The 27903-nt window shown below is 54.5% G+C and overlaps 1 protein-coding gene across 2 annotated transcripts in view; it reads right to left on the minus strand.

Annotated features, from left to right (window-relative positions):
- Window positions 1-24000, minus strand: part of DHX34 (DExH-box helicase 34) — a 29510-nt gene extending 5510 nt beyond the window's left edge. For both annotated transcript variants that reach the window (XM_036416391.2, XM_036416390.2), the window contains exons 1-11: window positions 23911-24000; window positions 17920-18902; window positions 13916-14227; window positions 8561-8818; window positions 6437-6539; window positions 4601-4818; window positions 3868-4042; window positions 1931-2124; window positions 1268-1369; window positions 349-588; window positions 69-242 (exon numbers count right to left, since the gene is read on the minus strand). In XM_036416391.2, coding sequence (XP_036272284.1) covers window positions 69-242; window positions 349-588; window positions 1268-1369; window positions 1931-2124; window positions 3868-4042; window positions 4601-4818; window positions 6437-6539; window positions 8561-8818; window positions 13916-14227; window positions 17920-18624 — 2481 coding nt within the window. In that variant the 5' untranslated portion in view covers window positions 18625-18902; window positions 23911-24000. The remainder of the gene's footprint in view (window positions 1-68; window positions 243-348; window positions 589-1267; window positions 1370-1930; window positions 2125-3867; window positions 4043-4600; window positions 4819-6436; window positions 6540-8560; window positions 8819-13915; window positions 14228-17919; window positions 18903-23910) is intronic.
- Between the last annotated feature and the right edge of the window lie 3903 nt (window positions 24001-27903).

The following is a 27903-nucleotide window of genomic DNA, read 5'->3' on the forward strand; positions in this document are numbered from 1 at the left end:
GCCGTGTCAGTGAAGGCCGCGTCCCAGCCCAGAGCGGGCGCTGGGAAGGGGTGCGGCGTGAGGCCCACCTGGTCCGAGTCCTTGCGGCCGCTGTTGAACGGGTCCGGGACGGCGAGCTGCGGGTAGAGGCCGCGGGCCAGCACCAGCCTCAGCAGGGCCATCTGGTCCCGCGTCAGGGCCTGGGCCGAGCTGGCGGCCGCCTGCAGCTGCTCCAGGTTGTGCCGCAGCTTGAACTTCACGTCCTGTGGGAACGACGGGAGGGGGGGTCCCCCGGGCTTGTACTGGGGCACGTGGACCCAGAGGCCCTGCCGACGGCTGGGTCCACACTCTGGCCCCCCCGGTGCCCACCTGGATGTCCACGCCGTCGCCGGCCGCCCGCGAGGCCTTGCCCCGGTCCTCGTCGCTGGAGCAGCCGTCCTCCTCCTCCTGCAGCCGCAGGACCTGGCGCCTGCGCCCGCCGCCCTCCTCGTGCCGGCGCTTCAGCCGGTACAGCTCCCGGCGCTCGCGGCGCTGCTGCAGGCGGCGGTAGCTGTCCCCCGGCTGCGCGGCCTGGGCCCCGGCCAGCAGCCCGTGGTCCTCCAGCAGCTCCTGGGACAGACGGGCCCGGTGAGGGACACAGGGCAGGCCGAGGGGGCAGGCTCTGGACCGGACACATTCAAGAGAGGGGCCTGCCACTCGGGGCGAGCAGTGTCAGCCTCCTGAGCCACACTGCCCTCGAATGGAAAACGGTGCTCCCAGTACTTCCCGCAGGGCTGCTGGGGCCAGACCTGCCGGGGAAGAACCACCTTTCACGGCGCGGGCGCGGGTGGCCGCTCCCGGAAAGAGCACTGCGGCTGCTGTTGGCGGTCACTCCCCGGCTCCAGGAGCGCGGCCGAGGCCCAGAGAGGCCCGGGCACTTGCCCAGGGTCACGGCCAGCAAACGGCGGAGCTGGCGTTTGCGCTGGGGGGTCGGCTCCAGATGTGGTGCCTCTGCGCTCGCTCCCAGCACTCAGCCTGAGCAAGCGCACGGCCGCTCCGCACCCTGGCCCGTGAGGGTGCAGCACATGGCGCGGACCCTGTGCGCCCCCGCCAGGAGCCCTCCTGGACTGCCACCCCCATCACCAGCTGGAAGGAGGAGGGGGCAGGGTGGGACCCTGACCTCTGTGCTGGAGAGGGAAAGAGGCTGCGATCCAGAGTGCGCTCAGGGGCCCTCGCTCTGTCTCGCCCCCACCCTGGCCTCCCGGGCTGCCTCAGCGGGGCTGGCCCCCACCCCGGGCCCGGGCCTCACCTTGAACTGGCGCCGCAGGTTGGCCATCTCGTACAGCCGATGCTCCTCTATGCCCCGGCGGCGGCACCACTTCCGGGAGTTACTGCTGCGTTCAGACTTCACCTGGGTGGGGGCAGGTGCCGGGTGTTGGGGCCTGACCAGCTGAGGGAGGGGCGGGGAGCTGGCCTCCCCAGATCTCCCCAGTATGGACCTGAACACCAGCCACTGGGAGATGCAAGGCAGGTGGAGACCTGACGGCCCTCCATGACACCTGCTTTCCTCTCTTCTTCCAGGTCTCAGCCCCCCCTGCCCCTTCCTCCAGGAAGCCCTCCCAGACCACACTGGCTCTCTCGGCCCCTTGCGCTCCTCACTGCAGCCTAGCCTGGGTGGTCACTGTCTAGGGACAGGTCTGACCGCCTGCACCGGACTGTGAGCCCCAGGAGGGCAGGGCCAGGCCCAGGGCCGGGCTCAGGGAGCGTGCTTTGGGAGAAACAGGTGCTACCCCAGGAGTCTGGTGTTAGTGGGCACTTGAGCCCAGGTTCCCCTCGGGCCTGAGCTCTGCAGGAGCTGGTCCAGGAGTGGTGGCGTCCACAGGTGGGGGTGGGGCGTGAGGAGGAGCCACGGCCGCAGGGGGGCCCTGACTCTGGGCCTGACAGCCAGGCAGGGGGTCCCCACCGGCCTCACCTGCACCCAGGTGTTGAAGACATTGAAGAGCGTGAAGGGGTCGCCCAGGTCACTCTCCAGGGGCCGCCGCGCCGCGGCACCTTCCGGGTTGTTCTGGGCGCTGCGGGTGAAGGGCGACTGGACGCTGAGGGCGGCCGCGATGGTGAGCACGGGCTCCGCCAGGCGGAACATGGAGCCCAGGATCAGCATCTTCCCTGGGGGCGGGCAGCAAGCTGAGCCTCCGCGTCCTCCCTCCCTCCCTCCGGCTCTCAGGGGGCCCCGGGAGCCAGATGGACACACTGTGCTCTCAGTCACATGACCTTGGGCGAGGCCTCAGTTTCCCCATCTGTAGTTGGAGACCAGCACGGTCCCCGCCTCCTCGGACATGGGGCGGGCACTGGCTACACACCGGCCGCTGCTGCTTTCTTTCCTCCCGGCCCCCCTGCACCCCTCATTCTGACCTGCACTCACTCACTCCCCAGAACGTGACCCGCCAGCCATCCCCGGTCTGCCTGGCACCCAGCAGCGCTGCTGACTTTAGCACCTTCGTGCTGTGAATCTCTCCTGCCATCTTTATTCCATTCAGGGGAGAGGCGGGAAGATGGAGAGGAGGACGGAGGGAGAGGCGGGGGGAGGGTGGGGAGTGAAGGGGGACATGAAGGACACAGAAGGAAGAAAGAGGCAGAAACAGTACCCCCCGTGGCGTTTCCGATGCTCAGGCTGCTCCTGCCTGACCTAGTCAGTGCCTGCACGTCAAGCATCTGACCCCACCCCAAAGAGCCCCTGACTGCCTTTCTAGAAAGTTCCTGTTACACACCCAGCCTCTGAGGACAAAGGCGGCGGGAAAACAAGTCTGTCCCGGGGCCCCTAGCTCCGCGCATCACCTGGGCGAGTCCCTCCCTCCCTCCCTGCCTCCGCTTCCCCCTGTGAGAGGGGCTGGCGGGCATCCACCTGCTGCTGCACCTGCAGGGGCTGGCAGTGCCCGGCCGTGACTGAGCCCCACAGCCCAGCACGGTGCCCCGTGTCTCTGGCCCGGCAGGAGGGCCCCAGCTCTGCCCATGACAGGGATGGAGCCGGTGCCAGTCTCTCTGAGCCTCACTTCCTCGTGGGGGCGGGTGTCACTCTCTCCTGTCCCGGGGAGGTGCCGTGCCCATCAAACCCAGGCTCTGTCACCGGCTTGCCCCCTTCCCTTGGGCACAGGTCTGTGCCCCACCCCACCAGGCCTCAGTTTCCCCATCTGCACAACAGGGTGCCGGGGCGCTCCCCTCTCTCCGGGAGTCCACAGAGCCCACCACCGGCACACAGGAAGTGCTCGTGGGATGTGGAATGTTCCTTTTCTTCTCGGGCCTGCCTTCCTGCTCTAGGCGTTTCCCTCCCGGGCAGGGCTGGGAGTCCACCCTGAGGGCCGGATGCTGTATGTGGTCAGACCTGAAATCGTGGGAGTTAGTTAAAGGTCTGACCACATACAGCAGCTGGTGTTAAGCTGATGATTTGTGGCTGAGGTTATAAAAATCCAGTGGCCCCTGGCAGGAACGGGATCCCCACCCTGCTCTAGAGCAAACAAAGAGCCAGCCGCAGCCTCGGCGGCTGATGGCTGACCCGGGCCCTGCAGGGACGGACTAAGGGTTAGCACGGCAGCAGCAGGCTCTGTGCAGCGTGGTGGCTGGGACTGTTCTGTGCGTGCGGACCGGCGGCGGAGACAGAATGTCTTGAGTCAGGAGAATCGGCAGAGTGAACACGCGGGAGGGGCAGGGAGGGGATCAGTAAGAGGAAGAGGCTTTGAAACCCTTACCCCGCACCGCAAAGGGCAGCCCAGGGCAGAGCTGGGGACAGGCTGAGAGCCCTGCTTGCTTACTGCGGGGGCCCCCGGTGCCCAGCAGTCGGCTGCCCGGGGGATGGTGAACGGGTGGACGGGCCTGGAGAAGTGCCCTGGGTGGTCCCCCCACGAGGGTCCTCACCGATCACGACGTCCACAGGCAGCTGGGCCAGCAGTGACCCGATGGGGGTGAGGGCCTCGGAGCTGTCCAGAGCGCCCTGGTCCCGCAGGTAGAGGATGGCCGTTTCCAGGCTGGCTGGCGGCGGGGGCTCGATGAAGGGGAAGGTTCGGGGGTCTCCCACGCTCATGCTCTTCATCTAGAATGAGAACCAAAGCCCCCAGAAATGGGGGACATGTGACCTCCTGGTTCATGGGCCAGCGTTCAACCATTGAGCCACACTGGCCCAGGTAAAAGCCAGTTATTTTTTATGGTTGATAATCCTCATCCAAGGAAACCAGTGATTTTCAGAGAGAGTGGAAGGGAGGAGGAGGAGGAGGGAGGGAGAGAGAAACATCGATGTGAGAGAGGCCCATTAACTGGTTGCCTCCAGCACATGCCCTGACCCGGGCTGGGGACTGAGCCTGCAACCCAGGTGCATGCCCCTGACTGGAATCGAACCTGGGACTCTGCAATCTGTGGGCCGATGCTTTACCCACGGAGCCGAACTGGCTGGGGCTAAGTCAGCTCTTGATGGGTTTTCTGTTACAGCTCAAAGAACTCTGAGTGGGTTATGAGACCCCGTGACCCCGTGGCTTTGGGGAACAACTCCCTCACCATGGGTCTGACATTTGAAAGGAGCCAGTGCCGCTCGGTGGCCTGGCCGGCCCAGCTCTCCTCGGCCCTGAGACCGGGACCCGTCCCCCGCCGGCCTCACCTGCAGCACCAGCGCGTCCAGGGCGACCCTGCGGATCTCGGGCACGGCGTAGGGGGCGAAGGCGTCGTAGTCGGACTCGGCATAGAGGCGGAAGCAGACACCGGGGCCCGTGCGGCCCGCCCGGCCCTTCCGCTGCTCGGCACTGGCCTGGCTGATCCAGAACTCCTGCAGCCGCTGCAGCTTGGCCTGGGAGTCGTAGCTCATCTCCTTCACCTTCCCTGGGGGGAGAGGGGACGCAGGGAGGGGAGGGCATCTGTGTGCGGCAGCCACAAGGGCTGCGTGTACCTGGTCCTCCCCCCCCAGCCCTTCATCCACAACGCCCTCACTCCCTCCTCTGTTCCACGCTCATTCTGGGCCCAAGCCTGACATTTGGTTAATGTAATCCTTCATTTCCTCATTCACACATCTTTTCACTTATTTTTTTCAAGACTTTGTTAATTCAGCCATAACTGGTTTGGCTCAGTGGATAGAGCCTGCGGACTGAGGGGTCCCAGGTTCGATTCCGGTCAAGGGCATGTACCTTGGTTGCGGGCACATCCCCAGTAGGGGGCGTGCAGGAGGCAGTTGATCAATGTTTCTCTCTCATTGATGTTTCTAGCTCTCTATCCCTCTTCCTTCCTCTCTGTAAAAAATCAATAAAATATATGTTTTTTAAAAAGACTTTGTTGTTCAGAGGCTCGGACATCTGACCAATACTATGATAACCTACTGTGGTGGGCATGTGCTTGGCAGTAGGGATACAGCTGTGAACAAAACGGAGTCCCTGGTCTCACGGTGCTGAACAGACATTGTGTTTCATCAATTCTAAGGCCAACCTCTGTACAGACTGCCTGTCCCTGATGCATTTTAAAACCAATGGCATGGCTGTTGAATGGTCAGCGTTTAAGTATCTTAATGGTACATAAACTTATGGAATGTTTTACCACTGGCATCCCAGACTCAACACCAAAAGGCAACGGCTAACATTTGCTGCATGTTCCCTCTGTGCCAGGCGCCAAGTGTATTCGCTCATTTCATCCTTACCGCCTGAGGCAGGCACTGTCATTACAGCCATTTCACAAAGAACAAATAGTGTCCGTGACATGAACACACAGCGTCTGTGACGTGACATGAACACACAGCGTCCGTGACATGAACACACAGTGTCAGTGACATGAACACACAGCATCAGTGACACGACCCTGGTCACAGCCAGCAGGGTCCCTGCCACTATGCACTGCTGACTTTCCAGAAGAGTCCAACTGGGAAGGAAGACGAGAAGTAGATCAACAGATGTAAATGTGATGCCCACACCAGGAAGAAAAACAAGGAAAGCAAGGACGAGGGAGGGGAGAGCACGCAGGTAAAGCGGACAAGCTGGGCCTCGAAGGGGGACCCTGATGCAGGCCCTGGCACGGGATGGAGTGAGCCCTGTGGGTATCTGAAAAGACAGTTCTCACAGAGACCACAGTGAGCGCCAGGCCCTGCGGCGGCAGCAAGATTAAGACATGGCCACTGCCAGGACCAGTTTGGCTCAATGGATAGAGCGTCGGCTTGGGGACTGAAGGGTCCCGGGTTCGATTCCGGTCAAGGGCATGTACCTTGGTTGCGGGCATATCCCTGGTAGGGGGTGTGCAAGAGGCAGCTGATCGATGCCTCTCTCATCGATGTTTCTAACTATCTCTCTCCCTTCCTCTCTGTATAAAATCAATAAAATAAAATAAAAATTAAAAAAATAAAAATAAATAAAAAAAGACGTGGCCACTGCTCCACGGCCCTCCATGCTTTGGCTACACCTGCACGTCTCCCAATCCCACACTCACTCCTTCTCCACCCGGTCGCCGGGGCAGCCCTTACCAGAATCGACTACAAAGCGGATGCCATCAATGGTGACCGAGGTCTCGGCGATGTTGGTGGAGAGGATGCATTTCCGGACTCCAGGGGGGGCCACATCAAATACCTGGGGGCAGTGAGTAGGTGAGAGCAGGGGCCAACTGGGCCCTCACTGACCCATGTGTCCAGGGGCCTCACACCCAAATGTCTGACCTGGCCTCGGTGCCTTCCACCAAACCCTCTCCTCCCCAAGTCTCCACCCCTAAGATGGCTCGTCACCCTGGACCAGGAGCCTGGGCTGCCCGGGTCCCTCCGTCCCTCCCGTTCCACACAGACCTGGACATCCTCAACATCTCCATTCCCCGGCGCCCCGGCCCCGCCCTGGCCCCGGCCCTCCTCTCCCACACAGATGCTGCTCCGGCTTCCTCCCTGGTCTCCGACTCCAGACTCATTCCTCCAGTCCATCTTCGCCCACAGCAGAGGGATCTGCCGAAGCACAGACTGGCGCCGGCCCCTCCTTGCCTAGAACCTTCCCCTGGCTCCCCAGTGCTCTTGGGACAAAACCCAGCATCACCCTGCGTCCTCAAGGACCCTTGTGGTCCAACCCTGCGAGCTCTCCAGTCCCATCTCAGGGACTTTCCCTTCAGAGTCTGGAGCCCAGCCCTGCAGCTTCCCAGCTGCCCGTCTTTTTCTCACCCCAGGCCCTTTGCACAAGCCCTTCTCGAGGACCCCGAGACAGTCAAGCACCGTGGCTTACAGTGGGGTCAGCAACCGTGGCCTGGAGACCAAACCGGCCTGCCTCCTGTGTCTGTGAGGCAGGTGCCCATCTATAGCTGACCCCCTCCCCCCGCTGTAACAAATCCGCTGTGACCGAGGACCCCAAAATATAACTCCCTGGCCCTCTACAAGTCTGCCAACCTCTTAAGAGCGTGGGCTCTGGTGCCAAATTACCAAGACGCACAGCCTGGCTCTGCCTCTTATGTGACTTGCACGGGTACCTGTACCTCGGTTTCTGCATCTGTGAAGTGGGACTAAGTGAGACAAGCGTACGGAGCCCAGAACTCCTGCCACTCACAGCAGATGCTCCACACACATCAGCTGGACGCTTCTCCCGGCCCCCTCCTAGGCTGTGGCTTTCTCAGGCCTGTTCCGCAAGCCCCTTCCTCCAGGAAGCCTTCCCTGAATCCACCAAGACTCTGCTCCCAGGGTTCAGGAGCGTTCCTCTACCGTCTGTAAAATTGGCGGTTACTTGTCCATCTCCCCCAGCAGACTAACAGCCACATAAGGGGAAGGGCCGTGTGCTGGCTCCCACAGGGTCACTGCGTCTCAAAGAGCCCCCTCAGCACAGGGAGGCACCCAGGATGCTCAGGGGCTGTGTCTTCCATCGCTAAGCCAGGACGGGGCCAATGAGATTACGTAATCAGCCTCCAGGGCGGCCCCAGGAGTCTCACCTCCTGGGACTCTCCCCCTCAGCCGGCACCTCCCCAGCGAACACACACCACTTAGCTAACAGGACCTGCAGAGCGATGGATGGCCTGGGCTGCCAAGGCCATAGGAGATGCTGTGGCTTCTGTTTAGGTCTCTTGGGGAGAGCCAGCCCCCTAGAGAGGCCCGCAGCCAACAGCCAGCCAGGTGAGTGGGGACCCTCTGGCCCCAGTCAAGCCTTCAAGTGAGTGTAGCCCCAGCCGACTACAACCTCATGGGAGACCCTGAGCCAGAACCCCCCCCAGCTAAGCCTTCCCAACCCCTGATCTATAGAAACTACAGATAATGAATGTTCATCGTTCCAAGCTGCTAAGTTTGGGGAAATCTGTAACTAATAGTGACCCACAGTGCTCTCCGGCACCTCCTTTCCAGCCTGGTGGTCTCCTCACCTTTCCTGGCACCGAACTCACAGAGTCCCGCATCCATTCATTTGCTCAAGCTGGTGCCCCTGCCTGGACTGCCTGCCCCTTCGTCTCCTACTCCAAACCCTCCTGCCCCCACAGCGAAGCTCCAATGCCTCCTCCTTCAGCCGGAGGCTCACCCTGGCACCCCCACCCCACCCCCAAAGAACGGGAGCAGCCCTCTGCAGCCCGCGGCCCTGCATGGTGCAGTCACCCCCTCCTGGCACACAGCCCGACGCCCACCCTGCCTGGCCGGCGGTACCTTGTCCTGGTCGGCCACAGAGAGGGTGCTGTGCAGCGGCAGCACCACCCAGCGCTGGGTGTGGCTGGCGTAGGCCTGGGCGGCCTCGAGCACGGCGCTGATCTCCGCCATGCCGCTGAGGAAGACCAGCAGGTCGCCCCGCTCCTCGGCTGGGTACTTGTTGTCGATGGCCTCCAGCACCCGCAGGTAGGGCCGCGGGTCCAGCTTCTCCGACTTGGACACTGACGGCTCTGCTGCCTCAATCGGCTGGTACACCACCTGCGGAGACAGCCCCGGGCGTGAGCGCACGCTGTCCCTCCAGCTCAGAGCAGCGGGGGGCGGAGGGGGGCCGGGGGCGGGGGTGGCAGGGAGGGGAGAGACCATGCTCACACAGGGCAGCCTGAGGAGGATGCAGTAAAGCACAAGTAGGAAGGTAACTGGAAGGCTTCTGGGTGCCAGCAAGGTTTGACGTTTCTTAGTCTGGGTGCTGGCTGCATACAGGTATTCAGTTGGTGACAATTAATTGAACTATACACATGGTATGTACATTCCTTGGCGTTTGGAGTATAACTTCAATGACAAGTTTTAAAGGGCGCAGCCAGGATGAAAAACCTAGAAATCCCTTCTCAGAAGGCACCCTCTCTTTTTTTATGGCAGCCTAGAACAAGCATGTCAAACTCACGGCCCACAACAAAAAATTTTGCAGCCCAGGCAATATAATGGTATGTAAGAAATGTTTTAATAAAAATTTCGTAACTTAATTTTTGCAATATCCTGTTACACATAATTATTAACGAACTACAACTTTAGCTAATGACTGATTACTATAATCACGTTGCATTCATTTCCCTTATCTGCCTTACGTGCAGGCGCACCATTTCTCTCCACGAAAACCAGCAGCAAATATTTTAGCAGCCCACTGCCATGGCATTAGTCTTGGACTGACTTGTTTGGTGCATGCAACAGGAAATATTTCGCTTTCGGAGATCAAGAAAAATAGGTTTGTTTACGTGATGCTTATTAGTTTGTGCAGTTCTTCAGTGTCTGGTTAGTTAATGTTCAAGAAAAATATTAATTTTTATTAAAATGATCATTATTTTATGTTAACGATTACTCATTTATTTCAGTTCTTTGTACTCTGCATGTCTCTATCAAAATAAATCTATGTTTCTATGAAAATTGAAGCTTTTGTTTTTTTGCAGCCCACATACACCTACACCTTGTTTATTCAGCCCGTGTTAGCCTTTGAGTTTGACATGCTTGGCCTAGAAGACAGACTGATGGACATTTAGAACCGGAAACCACAGGATCAGGGCAGTTTCCGGGAACCAGTGACTTCACACCTCTGAGCTTCACTGCTATCATCATGGCAGTAATCCCTGGCACAGAGGTGGCAAGGGACTCACATGAGTTCTTGTGTGTTAACTGTGGAGCATGTAGTATACTGTATGCTCAATAAATGCTACGTTAATATTATGGACAAAAACTGCATGCAAGCCATAGCAAATAGGTTGAGAAACAGGGAAAGTTCAAGAGAGAAGCTGCTGACTGAGAGCTCAGGACTAAGGAGCTGGGATGATAAAAAGAGTCTCTGGCCCTAGCTAGTGTTGCTCAGTGGATAGAGCATCAGCCTGCAGACTGAAGGTCCCAGGTTTAATTAGTCAAGGGCACATGCCTAGATTGTGGGCTCGATCCCCAGTAGGGGGCATGCAGGAGGCAAGAGATCAATGATTCTCTCTTATCATTGATGTTTCTCTCTCTCTCTCCCTCTTCCTTCCTCTCTGAAATAAAAATATATTGATAAAATATATTTAAAAAAATAAAAGAATCTCAGGCTCGCTTGAGTACAGCGATTTTAAGAGGACCTGAAAAAAGGTTTGCCTCCCGGCTCAGCTTCTCCACCAACAGTTACATCTCAGGGGGACGGTGAGTGAAGCGTGGTGGGGCCAGGCCTACCCCAGGACTGCTGTGAGAATGGGATGAGCCTGGTGTAGGAGCCCCATGGTGGCTCCCAGAAAGTCTGCCCTTGTCTTCCCTGGAACACACACACACACACACACACACACACACACACACACAGAGAGAGAGAGAGAGAGAGAGAGAGAGAGAGGACATTTCCCAGCCTCCCTTGCAGCTAAGTGTAGTTCAGAGATTAGAATGGAAGTAACTACCAGGTCATGTCCAACTTTCAGACACACTGGATTTTCCCTGGACTTTCGCTCCTTTCCTCTTTTTTTTTTTTTTTTTTTTAAATCAATCTTTATTGTTCATATTGTTACAAAGGTTCCTCATTTCTTCCCCCCTCCACCAGGTTCCCACCCCACCCTCCGCCCCCTCCCCATCCCCCACCTCTCATCCATAGGTGCAGTTTATGTTCAGTCTCTTCCTCCTTCCCTTTCCCCGATAGTAAATCCCTTTTCAGATAGTAAATCAGTTACTTAGCATTTTCTCATATCAATAATACCACCACATGCCCAATGATACACTTCAGACAAAAGACATTTCCAAATAGGTCAACCAGCCTCATCCAGGCCCCACCCATGGCACTCACAGATCAACACCCCAGCCCTATACTAACTCAACACATCCAGATCTAAGCCTTCATCACTTGATTCAGCAGACCCTCAAGTCCCCACAAAAGTTTCCAGCCATGTCTGAGAGGCAGCCGTGGGGCGGGGGCAGGCGAGGAGCGAGCTGTTCCGGGCCTGGATGCTCCGGGCTTGGCCTCTGTTGCTCTGGTTCGTTCCACAACCAGCTGCTCCGGGTCTGGTCACCGCCGCTCCTGACCTAGTTGCTCTGGACCTGGCTGCTGCTGCTCCGGGCCTGGCCACACCCGACCCGGCTGCTCTGGGCCCGGCTACTCCGGGCCCGGCTGCTCCGGGCCTAGCCGCTCCCAGCCTGGCAGCCGCTGCTCCGGGCCTGGCCGCACCCGACCCGGCTGCTCCGGGCCTGGCCGCTCCCAGCCTGGCAGCCGCTGCTCCGGGCCTGGCCGCACCCGACCCGGCTGCTCCGGGCCTGGCCGCTCCCAGCCTGGCAGCCGCTGCTCCGGGCCTGGCCGCACCAGAACCGGCTGCTCCGGGCCTGGCCGCTCCCAGCCTGGCAGCTGCTGCTCTGGGCTTGGCCGCACAAGACCCGGCTGCTCCGGGCCTGGCCGCTCCCAGCCTGGCAGCTGCTGCTCCGGGCCTGGCCGCACCAGACCCGGCTGCTCTGGGCCCGGCTGCCCCGGGCCCGGCCGCTCTGAATCTGGCCGCTCCAAGCCTGGATGCTCTGGGCTTGGCTATTGCTGTTCTGGACCTGGCTGCTCCCACCCCAGCTGCTCTGGGCCCGGCTTCTCCGGGCCCGGCCACTCCGGGTCTGGGTGTTCCTGGACTGGCCACCCTGGGCTTGGCTGCCTCCGCCTCAGGCCTGGCTGCCACTGCCCCAGGTCTGGCTGCTCCAGTGCTGGCTGTTGTTGCTCTGGTTCTGGCTGATGCTGCTCTGGGGCCTGGCCGTTGCTGCTCCGGGCCCGGTTGCCACTGCTTTGTGCCTGGGCACTCTAGGCCTGGCCGCCGCTGTTCCAACATTCTGTCCCTTTTTCTTTTTTTAAAAAAACGCATTTATGCTGCAATGTTGGCTGGTGAGTTGAGTTCTGACTTAGTCTTTGATTTTTTAAGATCTTCTTTGTATTCTTTCTTAAGTAATTTTACTATCTTTTGCTCTCACTTGATTTCTTCACATTGAGAACTTTGGTTTCTTCCTCCTTGTCCTGGGAGCTCAGCAGGTTGGCCTGTGGCACCCCTTTGTTCTCTGCGGGCTCCCGCGCTGCTCCAGCCTGTTGCCGGGGTCGGCGCTGCCCAGGAAGCAGCCCCCGGCCTTGGCCCGGGCTCAGAGGTCGATGGCTCAGGGGCACCCGCCCCCCCTGGGGGCCCCGTCGCCTGGCTCCCTGCCGGCGCCCGGCTGGCTGGTGTCCGGCAGGGGCTCCTGCTCCCTGTCACATTCCTCCAGTCTGGAGCTTTTTTTTCTCCTTCTCGCTAGGGGAGTCTAGGATCAGAGTCAACAGATTGTCCTCTGCGCGCAGTGCGCGTGACTCTGGGGGCTCCGCTTTTCGCTACTCCCCTGGGATTCCGCCTCACAGGCCCGTCTCCCCCTGCCCGAGCCTGGGTCCCCAGGGTCTGGTTCAGGACTGGGGTTCAGAGCAGTCAGGACTGAGGCTCAGCGCCACCAGAGGCTTTGTTTCTTCCAGCTAGGGTAATCCAGCATCAGAGTCAACATTCAGTCCTCTGCGCGCAATGTGCAAGTGACTCCAGGGGCCCTGCTTTTCTCTGCTCGCTTGGGATTCCGCCTCACAGCCCCGTCTCCCCCGCCGGAGCCTGGGTCCCCAGGGTCTGGCTCATAACTGGGGGTCAGCGCTGCCGGTTCGGGGGTTCAGCCCAGGCTGGGGGTTTTATTTCCTTCCTGGTAGGGAACGCCAGGCAGCACCCAACCCTCTCCTCCTCTCCGGCTGCGACCTCTTCTCGCGCGCGTGTGTGCGAGCGCACAGCATGTCTCCGTACCTTAGGCTTTTTTCAGCTCCTCTGATTTCCCTTCTGGTTTTCTCTTTCCTTCTTGTTGTAGAATTTTCAGTCAGTCGACTACCTGTAGCTCTGGGCGATGTCCACTCTACATTTTAGTTGTATTCCATTGAAATTGTTGTGTGCTGCTGCGGTTAGGCGTCTACCCGAGCAGCCATCTTGGATCCTCCGACGGCTCCTTTCCTCTTACACAAACTCTGACCAGACAGACGGGGACACTCCCTAGGACATTCACCACGTGTGGTGCTCCACCCCCAGGGGATAGTTGGTAACATCTGGAAACATATTTGGTTATCACAGCTGGGAGAGGAGGATGCCATTGGCATCTATTGGGCAGAAGCCAGGAACACTGCTTATGATGCCACAAGACACAGGGCAGCCCCACGACTAATAATTATCCAGCACAACATGCCGATACTGCGTCTGAGAAACGCGCCCCATGAGATGGCAGAGCAAAGAGAGAGTAAGAGCCTGGGTCCCTGAATGACCACCTGGAACTGAGTTGCCCATCAGCCTGGACCTGCCAGACTGTCATATAAGCAAAATCAACTTCTATGTTATTTGAGCCTTTCTATTTTGTATATGTGCTGCCAAAGTGAGCACTGAGCCTTTATATTTTTGGGTCTCCTCTGATAAGCACTCAGCAGTCTTCCCAGCACGTGAAAATGCTCAGAAATGGCAGCTTTAAAAGAGACAGAGATAGAGAAAGAAAGAGAGAGAGAGAAGAGAGAGAGACAATATGCTTAACTGAAGGGACGGGAAGCAGAGCTGCAGACAGAGACCAGGCGGGAGGGAGGAGGGTGGCGGGGAGGGAGCACTGACTGACCGTGATGGGGAAGAGCCTCCCGGGCACCTGCACCACGGGGGCGCCGCCGAAGTAGCTGGAGAAGAGCGAGATGTTGATGGTGGCCGACATGAGGACGACCTTGAGGTCGGGCCGCTGGGGCAGCAGGCGCCGCAGGACGCCCAGGAGGAAGTCGTTGTGGAGGTGCCGCTCGTGGACTTCGTCCACGATCAGGACCTGGTACTGCGGCAGGCTGGGCTCCCGCTGGATCTGCCTCAGGAGCAGCCCCACCGTCAGGAACACAATCTTGGTGGCCGCAGAGCGCGTGCTCTCAAAGCGGATCTGGTAGCCAACCTGGGGGGGCGGGGGAAGGGGGGAGGAGGTGGTCGGGAGAGGACCCTGGGCCTGGGCACCAGCCCCTCACCCGCCTTAAGTGAGATCTGAGCAAGTGCCCCCGCATTGGACTCCTGAGTCCAACAGACTTGGGTTTGAATCCCACCTCTGCCACTTTGGGTGGTTGGCTTTGGGCAAGCAGTTCTATCCCTCAGAGACTTACGTTTTCTCCTGTGAGAATTTCTTTTAAATTAAATGCACTGGGGTTGCCGAAACCGGTTTGGCTCAGTGGATAGAGCGTCGGCCTGCGGACTGAAGGGTCCCAGGTTCGATTCCGGTCAAGGGCATGTACCTTGGTTGCGGGCATATCCCCAGTAGGGGGTGTGCAAGAGGCAACTGATTGATGATTCTCTCTCATCAATGTTTCTGATTCTCTATCCCTCTCTCTTCCTCTCTATGAAAAATCAATAAAATATATATTATAAATAAATAAATAAATAAATAAATAAATAAATGCACTGGGGTGACACTGGTCAACATGAACACATAGGTTTCAGGTGTGGGTTTCTATGTTACAAGATCTGTGTATTGCACCAAGTGCCCATCTCCTGTCACCATATATTAGGACCCCTTTCTCCTCCCACCCCCTCCTGTGAGAATTACATGTGCTAATGCACTGGAACATCTGGTACAGAGCCTGGGGTATGACACTAATTAGTAAAATACCAATAATTAACCTTTCTATGTGCCACCAACTACTATAAATGCTCATGTCTATCGACTCATTTCATTCTCATGACCACCACACGAGGTAAGAATCCTTCTTATCCTCACTTCACAGATGGGTAAACTGAGGTCACTTATCTAAGGTAACATAGTAAAAGGGTGCCTCACATCACACACACACACACACACACACACACACACCGGTTTCAGGTGAATTATATTTCTAAATGTAAGTTATTAGAAAAAAATAGAATATCTTAATGTCCTTAAAGTAGGCAAAAATCTCTTAAACAGAGCCCAGAGAGTGCCAGCCACAAAAAGAATATGACAGACTGGATTATATTTCAATGAAAAGACACCGTCATCAAAGGACACAATTCAGAAAATAAAAGGCAACTCACAAAAAAGGAGACAAGATTTGCAACACATAAATCCTACCAAAGACTTATCCAGAACTGATAAAGACCTATAAATCAAGAACAACAACAACAACAACAACAAAAAACAGGCAACACGGAAGACAAATGGGAGAAAGGCTTGAACAGACACTTCACAAAACAGACTCTCCAAATGGCAATAAATATAGGAAAAGGTGCTCAACGTCCTTAGTCATCGGGAAAATGCAAATTCAAACCCACTATACAAATTAAAATGTGATACCAGCCCTCGCCAGTTTGGCAAAGTGGATAGAGTGTCGGCCTTCAAACTGAATGAAGGGTCCCGGTTCGATTCTGGTTAAGGGCACAGGCCTGGGTTGTGGGCTCGATCCCCAGTGTGGGGTATGCAGAAGGCAGCCGATCAACGATTCTCTCTCATTATTGATGTTCTTATCTCTTTCTCCCTCTCCCTTCCCTCTGAAATCAATAAAAATACTTTAAAAAAAATTTTTAATAAAAATAAAATGTGCTACCACTTACACAGCCACCAGAAAAGCTAAAATGAAAAGTCTTACTGTAGCAAGTGCTGGTGATGACATGGGATGTACTGATGGCAGGAGTGTAAATTTTTGGCAGCGTTGTAAAATGGTTTGGCAGTATCCCGAGAAAGCTGACAATACCCCACTCCTAGTTATACGCCCCCGAAATAGTCACCAAGAGTGACCAAAAGGCACGTTATAAAATGCTTAAAGCAGCTCTGACTGGTTCGGCTCAATGGATAGAGAGTCAGCCTGCCGACTCAAGAGTCCCAGGTTCGATTCCGGTCAAGGGCATGTACCTTGGTTGCAGGCACACCCCCAGTGGAGAGTGTGCGGGAAGCGGCTAATCGATGTTTCTCTCCCATCTATGTTCCTAACTCTATCCCTCTCCCTCCCTCTCTGTAAAAAAAATCAATAAAATATACTTTAAAAAATAAATAAATAAAACAAAATAAAATGCTGAAAGCAGCACCATTCATAAGAGCCTAACACGGAGACTGTCCGAATTCCCCGCGACACCTGAAGGAACAAACACACATGCAGCCTGCACAGCGGCACCGCATGCACCTGCGTGCAAAGCCAAGGCCCAATCTCACGGAGCTAACACAGCAACAGAGGCCAGGACCCCAAAAGAACACGCTTTTTTATTCCCTAAATAAGGTGACGAGGCAGACACCTGTGACCGTCCGTCACTAACTCAGGTGTGATAACCTCGCGAGCCTGAGGTATTAACAGGAAGGGAAACAAGAGGGTGCCTGGGGGGCTGGTTTGATTTTTTAAAATCTGGGTGCGAGTTACACAAACATATTCAACTTGTGAAAGTTCCCAGAGCTATATACTTAATGACACACGCATTCTACCGGACGGAGTTTATTCTAACAACAGCCATTTGTAAGTGGTAGAGCCAGGACTAGAACCCTAGAAATCGTTAGTAAGCAAGTGTCCTCGTTCTGTTTTTACAGCTTCTTAGAAAGAAGATCAATGACCCTTTAGGTTTAGGACATTTCTAATTTTTTTACTGTCAAAGTGCTATAGAGACATACCTCAGAGACACTGCCGGTTCGGTTCCGGGCCACTCAATAAAGTGAGAATCGCAATAAAGCGAACTGTAATCGTTTTGCTGGTGAAGGGGCTGGCCTTCAACTTGTCAAAAATGTAACATCTACCCTGGCCTGTGTTGCTCAGTGGTTAGAGCATTGGCCCAAGCAACGAAGGGTCTCGGGTTTGATTCCCAGTCAAGGGCACGTAGCTCGGTTCTAGGTTCACTCCCCACCTTCTGGTCAGGGCGAGTACGGGAGGCAACCAGTCCATCTGTCCTTCTCTCATCAATGTTTCTTCCCCATCCCTCCCCCGGGCCTACTCCCTCCCACTCTCTCTGAAAATCAATGGAAAAAATATCATGTGAGGATTAAACAACTAAAAGCAACATGTGTGAAGCACAATAAAACAAGGTCTGCCTGTACTGGGTAATGTTAGCACCTTTTAGCATCTGGACCAGTGGTCGGCAAACTGCGGCTCGTGAGCCACATGCGGCTCTTTGGCCCCTTGAGTTTTTAGCGAAGGCCAGCTTAGGAGTTCCCTAATTAATTTAATAACAATGCACCTACCTATATAGTTTAAGTTTAAAAAATTTGGCTCTCAAAAGAAATTTCAGCCGAAAGCGGTTTGGCTCAGTGGATAGAGCGTCGACCTGCGGACTGAAAGGTCCCGGGTTCGATTCCGGTCAAGGGCATGTGCCTTGGTTGTGGGCACATCCCCAGTGGGGGGTGTGCAGGAGGCAGCTGGTCGATGATTCTCTCTCATCGATGTTTCTAACTCTCTCTTTCTCTCTGTAAAAAAATCAATAAAATTTTTTTTTTTTAAAGAAAAATTTCAATCGTTGAACTGTTGATATTTGGCTCTGTTGACTAATGCGTTTGCCGAACACTGGACCATCTCCAGGCCAATCTGTGGACAGATTTCTAGAAGAATCACCGCTAGGTCAAAGGGTGAGTGCTTCTGTAACCTTCACGGACACTGCCCATCTTCCCGTGTCACCGGGAGAAAGTGGAACCCCGTGAGCCCCGCTCACCTGGGAGCCATACTGACTGAGGCTCTCGTAGCCGACGCGCTTGGCCAGCGAGACGCAGGCGATCCTCCGGGGCTGGGTGCAGGCCACGTGGCTGAAGCCCGCGGCCAGCAGGTACTGGGGCACCTGCGTGGACTTGCCACAGCCCGTGTCGCCGGCCACCACCACCACCTGGTGCTCCTGCAGCGTCTTCAGGACGCGGCGCCCGTACTGGGCGATGGGGAGTGCCGCCCGCTCCCGCTGCAGCTTGGCCAGCCTCCCGAACGCCTGCTTCTGCACGAAGTCCAGGTAGTGCAGCAGGGCCTGGCGGAACTCGGACACCCGCTCCGGGGGCAGGCGCCGGCCCGGCCTCCGGGAGCCCCGCACGTCGGGCCCGAGGACCGAGAGGTTGATGCGGTAACGAGGGTCGTAGGCGCCGGGGAGGTCGGCCAGCGCCGGGATGCTGTGCTTGGGCTGCCCGGGGTCCCGGTCCTCCTTCCGGGGGGTCTGGAGGTGCTGGAACCTCTGTAAGCGCTCGAAGAAGGCCCAGAACTTGTGGCACTCCTCGGAGCCCTGGCGGATGTAGTCCTCGTCTCGGAAGAAGGCTTCCTCGAACAGGCGCCGGGTCTCGGGACGATTCCAGTCCCATTTCTCCGGGGCCTCCTCCTCACGAGGACCCCGGTGCCGGCCCCCATGGCCCCGGTCCTCCCTCGCTCTGGGCGGAGGCATGCTGGACCTAACCACACCGCTGTGCCAGAACTGGCCTCAGTGTTGATCGCCCGGACCACACATTCTCATCCGTGCCCCGTCCCTGCAGAGGCCGGTGCCTGCAGTAAGGACCCACTTTCTCTTCAAAGAGCTGTTTCCGCCTCATGGATGGTCCAGGCCCACTGCAGGCGAAGGCAGAAGAAGTGGCCGAAGGGGGTCAAGCTGGTAGCACAGAGGGCACCTCATGACTCCTGCAGCAATCTCCGGGATGGACACAAGCTCATCCTGGGTTTTAGGCCCTGCGTGTTTGGAGGAAGAGAACAGATGCCCATTTTTAGAAACATACTGAAGGCCTGCAGGATGCAAACACTGGTCTCGCAAAAGGGACAGTAATGAGTAAGACCACTCTGAGTCCCACGTGTTCACATGCAAGAGACAGACGTGTCACCAAACTCTTGACAATCCAGCGATTTATCACAATCCAGGGGTTGTGATGAAGCCGTGAGAGGTCTGGTACAATAAAGACTAAGGCAAGGGTTCTTAACCTTTGGTCTACTGAGCTTGAAGTTAAGTGCACAGTTTTGCAACTGTTGCTTTATATATGTACTAGAGGCCTGGTGCAGGAGCTGGGGGGATGGGCGGAGTAGGGGGTGTCCTCAGACTGGCCTGCGCCCTCCGGCAATCTGGAACCCCTCGGGGGATGTAGCAGTGTGCCACGCAGGCAGCCAGGGAGGAGCCTGACTGAGCTGGGGCCAGGCACCACCCTGCTTGCACTGCTGTCTGGTAGCCTGCGCAGAGTCGGGAGACAGCTGTGAGCCCCGCTTCTGGCTTAGCGATGCTCTCCCTGTGGGAGCGCACTGTCCTGGGTCGAGCATCCGCCCCCTGGTGGTCAATGCACATCATAACAACTGGTCGTTCTGGTTGTTTGGTCGCCTAGGCTTTTATATATATAGACTAGACGGCCGGTGCATGAAATTCGTGCGCAGGAGGTGTCTCTTTCAGCCTGGCCTGCACCCTCTCCAATCTGGGACCCCCTTGGGTAAGGTGACCAGATCGCCCCGCTTTTGGCGGGACAGTCCCACTTTTCAACAATTTTTCCCGCGTCCCGAGGCATTTTTTAAAAAGTCCCGATTTTTGGAAAGAATTTTTTTTAAAACGCCCCGGGTCGCGGGAAAAATTGTTGAACATTGGGACTGTCCCGCCAAAAGCGGGACAATCTGGTCACCTTACCCTTGGGGGATGTCCAACTGTTGGTTTAGGCCCAATCCCTATGGGATCAGCAGTCGGACATCCCTTTCACAATCCAGGACTGCTGGCTCCTAACCGCTCGCCTGCCTACCTGCCTGATTGCCTCTAACTGCTCCTGCCTGCCAGCCTGATTGCCCCCTAACCACTCCCCTGCCAGCCTTATCACCCCCTAACTGCTCCCCTGCCAGCCTGGTCGCCTCCAACTGCCCTCCCCTGCTGGCCATCTTGTCATGATGTCACATGAGGGCATCGCACCACCTAGGCTTTTATTATATAGGATTTTTTTTGCTTGCCCAGCACAGCCCTTCCTTCTTTTTCGGATTAACAGTGCACACCTGCCTTTGGAGAGCGGCCCTTCCTGGGTTCCACATGAGAACTCATGTTGGTCGGGCAACTGACAAAGGCCTGGCCAATCGCAGTACCTTTAACTAGTGACAGGTTTGAGAGGTGGACATGTGACCCAAGGGGGCCAATCAGAGCCTTTCTCTGGAATTAATGATCTGTTACTAGGAAAGAAAAGCGCTCTCCCTCTCTCTCTCTTTGTTAAATCCTCACTAGAGGATATTTTTTCCACTGATTTTTTTTAAAAATATATATTTTATTGATTTTTTACAGAGAGGAAGGGAGAGAGATAGAGAGCTAGAAACGTCGATGAGGGAGAAACATCGACCAGCTGCCTCCTGCACATCCCCTACTGGGGATGTGCCCGCAACCAATGTACATGCCCTTGACCGGAATCGAACCTGGGACCTTTCAGTCCGCAGACCGACGCTCTACCACTGAGTCAAACCGGCTTAGGCTGATTTTTTTTTTTTTTTTTGAGAAAGAGGGAGGGAGGGAGAGAAACATTGATGTGAGAAAGACATGTCAATCAGTAGCTTCCTGCTCATGCCCCAGCTAGGGCCAGGATCGAAACTGCAAGCCAGGTGCATTGAAGGAATCATAGACTCACGGCACTTCCATGTGCGGGCCAGCACTTTAACGATATAGCCACACTGGCCAGGGTGAAGAGCTGGCCATCCTATCTACTGTGGCTAGGCAAGGATGACATAAACGGGGAGGTTTGTCATCACTCTCGAATACAGGTCTTTCCTTGATATTTATCCTAGAAAAGCCTGCATGGGGCGCAATGGGGCACCCGTAGGCGTGCAATTCAGCTACCACAGGATAGAAGTGAAAGGAGCCAGGGAGAAGCCTGGCACCCTCTTTTAGTGCTTGAGGCTTAGTTTCCTCCAGCCCTCAGTCTGGAACTACGCAAAAAAGCCTTCAGGGAGGAGGGGGTGGTTAGAAGAGGTCAGTGGGGGTTGGGGGGGAGGAACGGGGCATATGTAATACTTTCAACAATAATTTTTTTTTTTTTTTACAAGCCCTTGTGTCGAGGGCAACTTTCAATAGATCACAGCGAGGGAGCTGCTCTGCTACGTACGGAACCCCGACCCAGAAGCAGGTCGTCTACGAAGAATAAAGATTTTTTAAAAAGTACCTTTTTGCTTACAACTGGGTTTCTGACCCAGTACAAGAGGCCTAGCTAATAAAGAACATGCCCTGTGTGTGCGACTCGCTGGAGGGAAATCCATCACCCGTTCTGAAAGGGGTTTATGGTCATAAAAGGGTTCGGAGCCTTTGACAATAAAGGCTCTGGGGTCAGGCGGATCCGGGTTTGAAGCTCAGCTTCACTTACAAGATGTCTGATCCTCGGCAAACTGACTTCTCCAAGGAGGTTTTCTTCATCTATGAAACGGGCACAAAACCCATCGCAAGCCATGGCAATGTGTTTTAGCCCCTGGCCGGGGCCAGACAAGCTAAAGCGTAACCAGTATTCAAGTCCAGTGCTTTTCCCCCAAAATGACTAACATACAGAAAACAGGGGGAAGAACCAGGGGCCTTTAACCTGGAAAAAATTACGCTCAAAAGACCACAACTCGCCTTCATCGAGGTATGAGTGATGGCTTCCCCCTACTCTGCCTTCAGCCGCTCCAGGACTGCCAAGGAGCAGAGCACAGACATTCCATCTCTGCGGACTCGGGAAGCTCAGGCCAACCTGGGAGTTGTCAGAGCCAGATACGGGCTCCCGCTGAGGAACGTGTGAATGGCAGAGCCGTTTCCCACAGAGGCAGCATCACTGCTTATTCAACACGAGGCCCGGAGCACAAAACCCGCGCGAGAGCCGGGCTTCCCTCCCCTGGCTCGGTCTAATTAGCATATTATGATTTCATTATTATAGATTTGGACTAGGTGATGCCAGAGCGCCTTTGAGGGAACTTCTGTTCTAGGAAGAGGAAAGGACCTTAAAATTGTTGCCATACTTGGCCAGCGGTTCTCAGAATGAAATGGACTATTCTCACAGTGTCCCGTGTTAAGCTACTTTTCAGATTTTCTGGATCTACCAGTTCCTCCACCGCTGTGTCTCTGACCCTCTCCCGGTCTCTCTCCTAGGCTCACGGCTTTTAGAGGTTTTCTTGGCTTCCCTGTTCTCTTCTCCCTGGTCCTCCATCCACAGGCCTCGGGGTCTCGTCTTTTCCAGGGCATCTTGCTCACCACACGAATCTCTTCCCTTTCTTAGTCTCTAGTCCCTTATCTCACTTCATTCATCTGATTCTCTCCCACCGTTTCCATTTTTGAGTCTACTTGTTTCTTTCTCCATTTGACAACCTCTCTCTTCCTCTTCAGTATTCCGTTTGATTTACTCATTTTGTTTTCATCTTCTTGGACTATTCTATTTTTAAAATATATATCTTATTTTTTTACAGCGAGGAAGGGAGAGGGATAGTCAGAAACATCGTTGAGAGAGAAATATCAACCAGCTGCCTCCTGCACACCTCCCACTGGGGATGTGCCTGCAACCAAAGTACATGCCCTTGACCAGAATCGAACCTGGGGCCCTTGAGTCCAAAGGCCGACGCTCTATCGACTGAGCCAAACCGGTTCGGCTCTTTTTGGACTATTCTTGCCTCTTCTCCAGTCCTCACTCTCCATCACTCTCTTCCTCCATCACGGCTGTCCCTACATCTCTCTCCATTTCTCCATCTAAAATTCTGTCTCACAACTGACCATGTAGTAACCGCTAACATGTACCAGGTCCGATTCTAAGTCCCTCATATACCGGGAGTCCCCCCCAAAAATTGTAAACACACTTCAACGGCTGATGGCTCAATCTTGAAAATGAAACGTCTTTTAACAAACACTGCCTTGACCATCACTCAAAGTGACTGTATGCATTTTTGGGGGATCCCTTCGGTATTAATATGCACTTATATACATACACACACTTTCCTCACCACCTTAAAAAGGTGCAGTTATCACTATTTTACTGTCTCTTCATTTCTCATTTCTCCGAAGCCAGGATTACTCACTCCATGTGCCTGCCTTTCTCTCCCTTTTCCCAACAACTCGCTCCATTCTCACCCCTGGCTTTCTCTCCCCCAATCCCGCTCACGTCAGCTTTTGCCAGGTTTTCCCCATTTCACCGTCCCCGTCTCTCTCTATCGACTGGCCTCTCTCCACGATGGTGTCTCTGGTTCCTGCATTAAGATTCTCCTTCTTGCCAGAACCTGTGTGGCTCAGTGGATAGAGCGTCGACCTGCGGACTGAAAGGTCCCGGGTTCGATTCCGGTCAAGGGCATGTACGTTGGTTCCGGGCACATCCTCAGTACGGGGTGTGCAGGAGGCAGCTGGTCGATGTTTCTCTCTCATCGCTGTTTCTAGCTCTCTATCCCTCTCCCTTCCTCTCTGTGAAAAATCAATAAAAATATATTTAATTAAAAAAAAAGATTCTCCTCCTTTTCGGTCTGCTTCTCCCTGACCTTTCCCTCCTCCCTCCGCCTCCCCGCCTCCCCGTTCCTCCCAGCTTTCCGTGCCTCCGTTTCTTTCCGTCCAGGGCCCCTCGGTCTCCCAGGTTCCCTCGGGGACGCCCAGGCTCCGTCTCCATCCGCTTCTCCGGGCCCCTCGGCCTCCTCCATTGCATTTCCTCATCTCGGGGCCTCCCCGACCCCCAAGCTCGCTCCCAAGCTCCCGGCGACCCGAGCCGCTACCACCGCCACCGCCGCCCCGCACCCTCACCTCCACCACCGCCGCCAAAACTTGAACTTCCGGTCTCAGCGCCCCTCACGCGTCCGAAACTGGTCCTGCGCCTGCGCACGTCAACACCCCCTCTGCGCCTGCGCGCGCTCCCGCCCCGCCTCCCTGCGAGCGGGTGGCGCTGCGCCCTCTAGGAGCCAGTGGGAGCACTGCAGCGGAGACTCGCTCTGAGGCCCGCCTCCTGGATCGCTGGAAGGCTGGAATTTCTTTTCTTTTTTTAAAATATATTTTATTGATTTTTTACAGAGAGGAAGGGAGAGAGATAGAGAGCCAGAAACATCGATGAAAGAGAAACATCGACCAGCTGCCTCCTGCACACCCCCTACCCGGGATGTGCCCGCAACCGATTTACATGCCCTTGACCTGAATCGAACCCGGGACCCTTCAGTCCGCAGAACAACACTCTACCACTGAGCCAAACCGGTTTCGGCAAGGCTGGGATTTCAAGCCAACGAGGGAGGAACCCCGAGTCCCGACACAATTAAAACACCCCGAGACTTATTCATTATAACTAATAATTATTAATGCATAATTCTATTATGTATAATTCACTCTATCAACTCACTAATAGTCCAACTCAGCTCCCCTGAAGGCAGGGGCCATTTCTACCCTGGGGGTCCTTTATTTTCCAGCGTCCACCACAGGGATTAGCTAGGTGGTGTTTGTTGAACGAATAACTAAATGAGGTCAGAAAAGTGAGTCCTCTTTAATCCTACACGGGCCGGCCATTCACCAGACAGAGCCTCAGTTTCCCTATTTATAACACGAGGATAATCACCTACTTTTCAAGATGATTGGGGAAAAAACAGAGTGGGACAAAAGTAGGTTTATAGTTGTTTGTATGGAAAAAGAATATCATCCTATCTAATAAAAGAGTAATATGCAGATTGACCATCACTCCAACACACAAGATGGCTGCCCCCATGTGGTCAAAGATCCTGCCCCCATGTGGACACAAGATGGCCACTACAAGATGGACAACAGGGGAGGCAGTTAGGAAGCACTAGGCCTGCAAGGGAGGGAAGTTGTGGGTGATCAGGCAAGTAGGGAAGGGCAGTTGGGAGGGACCAGGCCTGCAAGGGAGGGCAGTTGGGGGCAATCAAGCCTAAAGGGGAGGGCAGTTAAGGTTGACCAGGCTGGCAGAGGAGGGAAGTTGGGGCAAACAAGCTGGCAGGGGAGCAGTTAGACATCAATCAGGCTGGCATGGGAGTGGTTAGGGGCAATCATGAAGGCAGGCAGGTGAGCAGTTGGGAGCCAGCAGTCCTGGATTATGAGAGGGATGTCCAACTGCTAGTTTAGGCCCGATCCCGATCCCTTGAGGGGCCAGACATCCCTTGAGGGGTCCCCAGATTGAAGAGGATGCAGGCTGGGCTGAGGGACACCCCCCCCCCTTCCAGGCACGAATTTCATGCACTGGGCCTCTAGTAATAAATAAATACTAATACAAGAATAAAGCATGTTTTGCATACTCACAACTGTAAGCCTACTTTTGCCACACGTTGTAAATGGAAGAGTATACATTTTTTCACTACTGTACATACAGGTGCTCACTAAATGTTAGATTTTTGTTATAGGGTAATATTGCCGTTCAGAAGGGACAGCCTTTAGTTCTGGAGTCAGATCTAGGCGCTGAGAGGATGCCGGGGTGAAGGAAACTGGGGGAGACGGACAGGGTGCCGCAGGAGAAGCTGGACACATTAAAATGAAAAACAAACAAATACACCGTCAGGCAGTACTAACTTCTACAGGGAGCAAAACAAAGCAGGAAAGGGGTGAGGAGCGATGCTATCCCAAGTGTCGTGGTCAGAGACTTCTAGAAAGCAGCATTTGAGCAGAGAGCTGAAGAAAGTGAGGTGGGTAAACAATGGGAGCCCCTACAGGAGAGCATTCTGGGTAGAGGAAGCAACAAATGCAAAAACCGGATTGGCAACAGATGTGCTGGGTTCCAGGACCAATAAGCAGGCCTGTGTGGCTAGCCCAGTGGTCGGCAAACTCATTAGTCCACAGAGCCAAATATCAACAGTACAACGATTGAAATTTCTTTTAACTTAAACTTCTTCTAATGCCACTTCTTCCATATAGACTCGCCCAGGCCGTGGTATTTTGTGAAAGAGCCACACGCAAGGGGCCAGAGAGCCGCATGTGGCTCGAGAGCCGCAGTTTGCCGACCACGGTGCTAGCGTGAAGGTGTGGGGAGAGCAGGGAATGAGGTGGGGAGAGGAGAAGGATGGGTCACACTCCAGGGCAGAGCTTTGGCTTCCAGTGTGTGTGAGAGATGGAAGCCTGGGAGAAATTTGAGCAGAGGAGAGACATGAGACGTGCTCGGACTTAGATTTTTATCAGGATCCTCTGGCTCCTGTGTTGGGAACAGACGGCAGGGAACCAAGATGAGAAAAGGGGACCAGGTGGAGGCTGCCGGATTAGGTGAGAGATTGTGATGGCTGGACAAGCTCATGAGTAGTGGTCGGATTCTGAAGATACTTGATGATAGATTCTCCCTTCCTCCAACTGATGGATGGACGTAAACTCCACCTGCAGCCGAACATTCCTGAGCACTGAACCACCACTCAGCACAGACTGGCCATGGAATGTGAGAGAAAAGAGAGGCATCAAGGGTGACCCCAAAGGTTTTGGCCTGAGCATCTGGAAAAAATTGAGTTGCCGTCAACTGAGATGGGGAAGCTGCGGGAGCGGTTGAGTTCTATTTTTATCATATTGGGTTGAAGTTGCGTATGGACATTGATTTGGGTGTCACAGGGGAAGCTGGACACATTAAAATGAAAAACAAACAGCCCTGGCCGGCTGGTTCAGTTGGCTGGAGCGGCATCTTGTACAGCAAAAGGTTTTGAGTTTGATCCCGAGTCGGGGCATGTATGTGAGGCAATCAATCAGTGTTTCCCTCTCACATCAATGTCTCTCTCTCTCTCTCTCTCTCTCTCTCTCTCTCTCTCTCTCTCTCTCTCTCTCCCTCCTTCCCTCCCTTCCTCTCTCTACAAATCAGTTTTAAAAGACCTGGCAGGGTCCTAGCCGGTTTGGCACAGTGCATAAGAGTGTCAGCCTACAGACTGGGTTTGATTCCAGCCAAGGGCACACGCCCGGGTTAAGGAGGAGGCATGCAGGAAGCAGCCAATCAATGATTCTCTCTTATCATTGATGTTTCCATCTCTCACTCCCTTCCTCTCTGAAATCAATAAAAGTTCAAACAAAATTTTTTTTTTCCACTTAGAATCCAATTTTATTTTATGAATTAAGTTTTATATACACATTTGTTTTATTTTGTATTTAAAAGAAGCAATTATCACAATAAGAAAATAGACCCATGATGGCTCCCTGAGGCTGTACCATTAGATTCCCTGATTCTTTTTTTTTTAATATATTTTATTGATTTTTTTTTTGCCCCCCTCTCTCCCTCCCACAGATCCCCTCCCTCCCCAAAGTTCTGTGTCCATTGGTTGTACTTATATGCATGTATAAAAGTCCTTCGGTTGATCTATTATCTCCCCCAGATCTTCCTCCCCTCCCCACTGTAATTTGACAGTCTGCTTGTTGATATACTGTCTCTATGTTTATCTTTTGGTTCATCAGTTTATAATGTTCTTTATTATCCACAAATGAGTGAGGTCATGTGGTGTTTCTCTTTCATTGATTGGCTTATTTCACTCAGCATGATGTTCTCCAATTCCATCCAGGTTGCTGCAAATGATGAGAATTCCTTCTTTTTTATGGCAGCGTAGTATTCCATTGTGTAGATGTACCATAGTTTTTGGATCCAATCATCTGCTGACAGGCATCTAGGCTGTTTCCAGGTGCTCTCTGAAATCAATAAAAGTTAAAACAAAAATTTTTTTAAATAAAATATAAAAATTATTAAAAAAAAAAAAAGACCTAGCAGGTGTGGCTCAGTTGATTGGGTGTCGTTCTGTGAACCAAAAGTTTGCTGGTTCAATTCCCTGTCAAGGCACATGCCCTGATTGC

This window comes from Pipistrellus kuhlii, unplaced genomic scaffold (assembly GCF_014108245.1).
Source record: "Pipistrellus kuhlii isolate mPipKuh1 unplaced genomic scaffold, mPipKuh1.p scaffold_m20_p_55, whole genome shotgun sequence".
NCBI classification, from domain to species: domain Eukaryota; kingdom Metazoa; phylum Chordata; class Mammalia; order Chiroptera; family Vespertilionidae; genus Pipistrellus; species Pipistrellus kuhlii.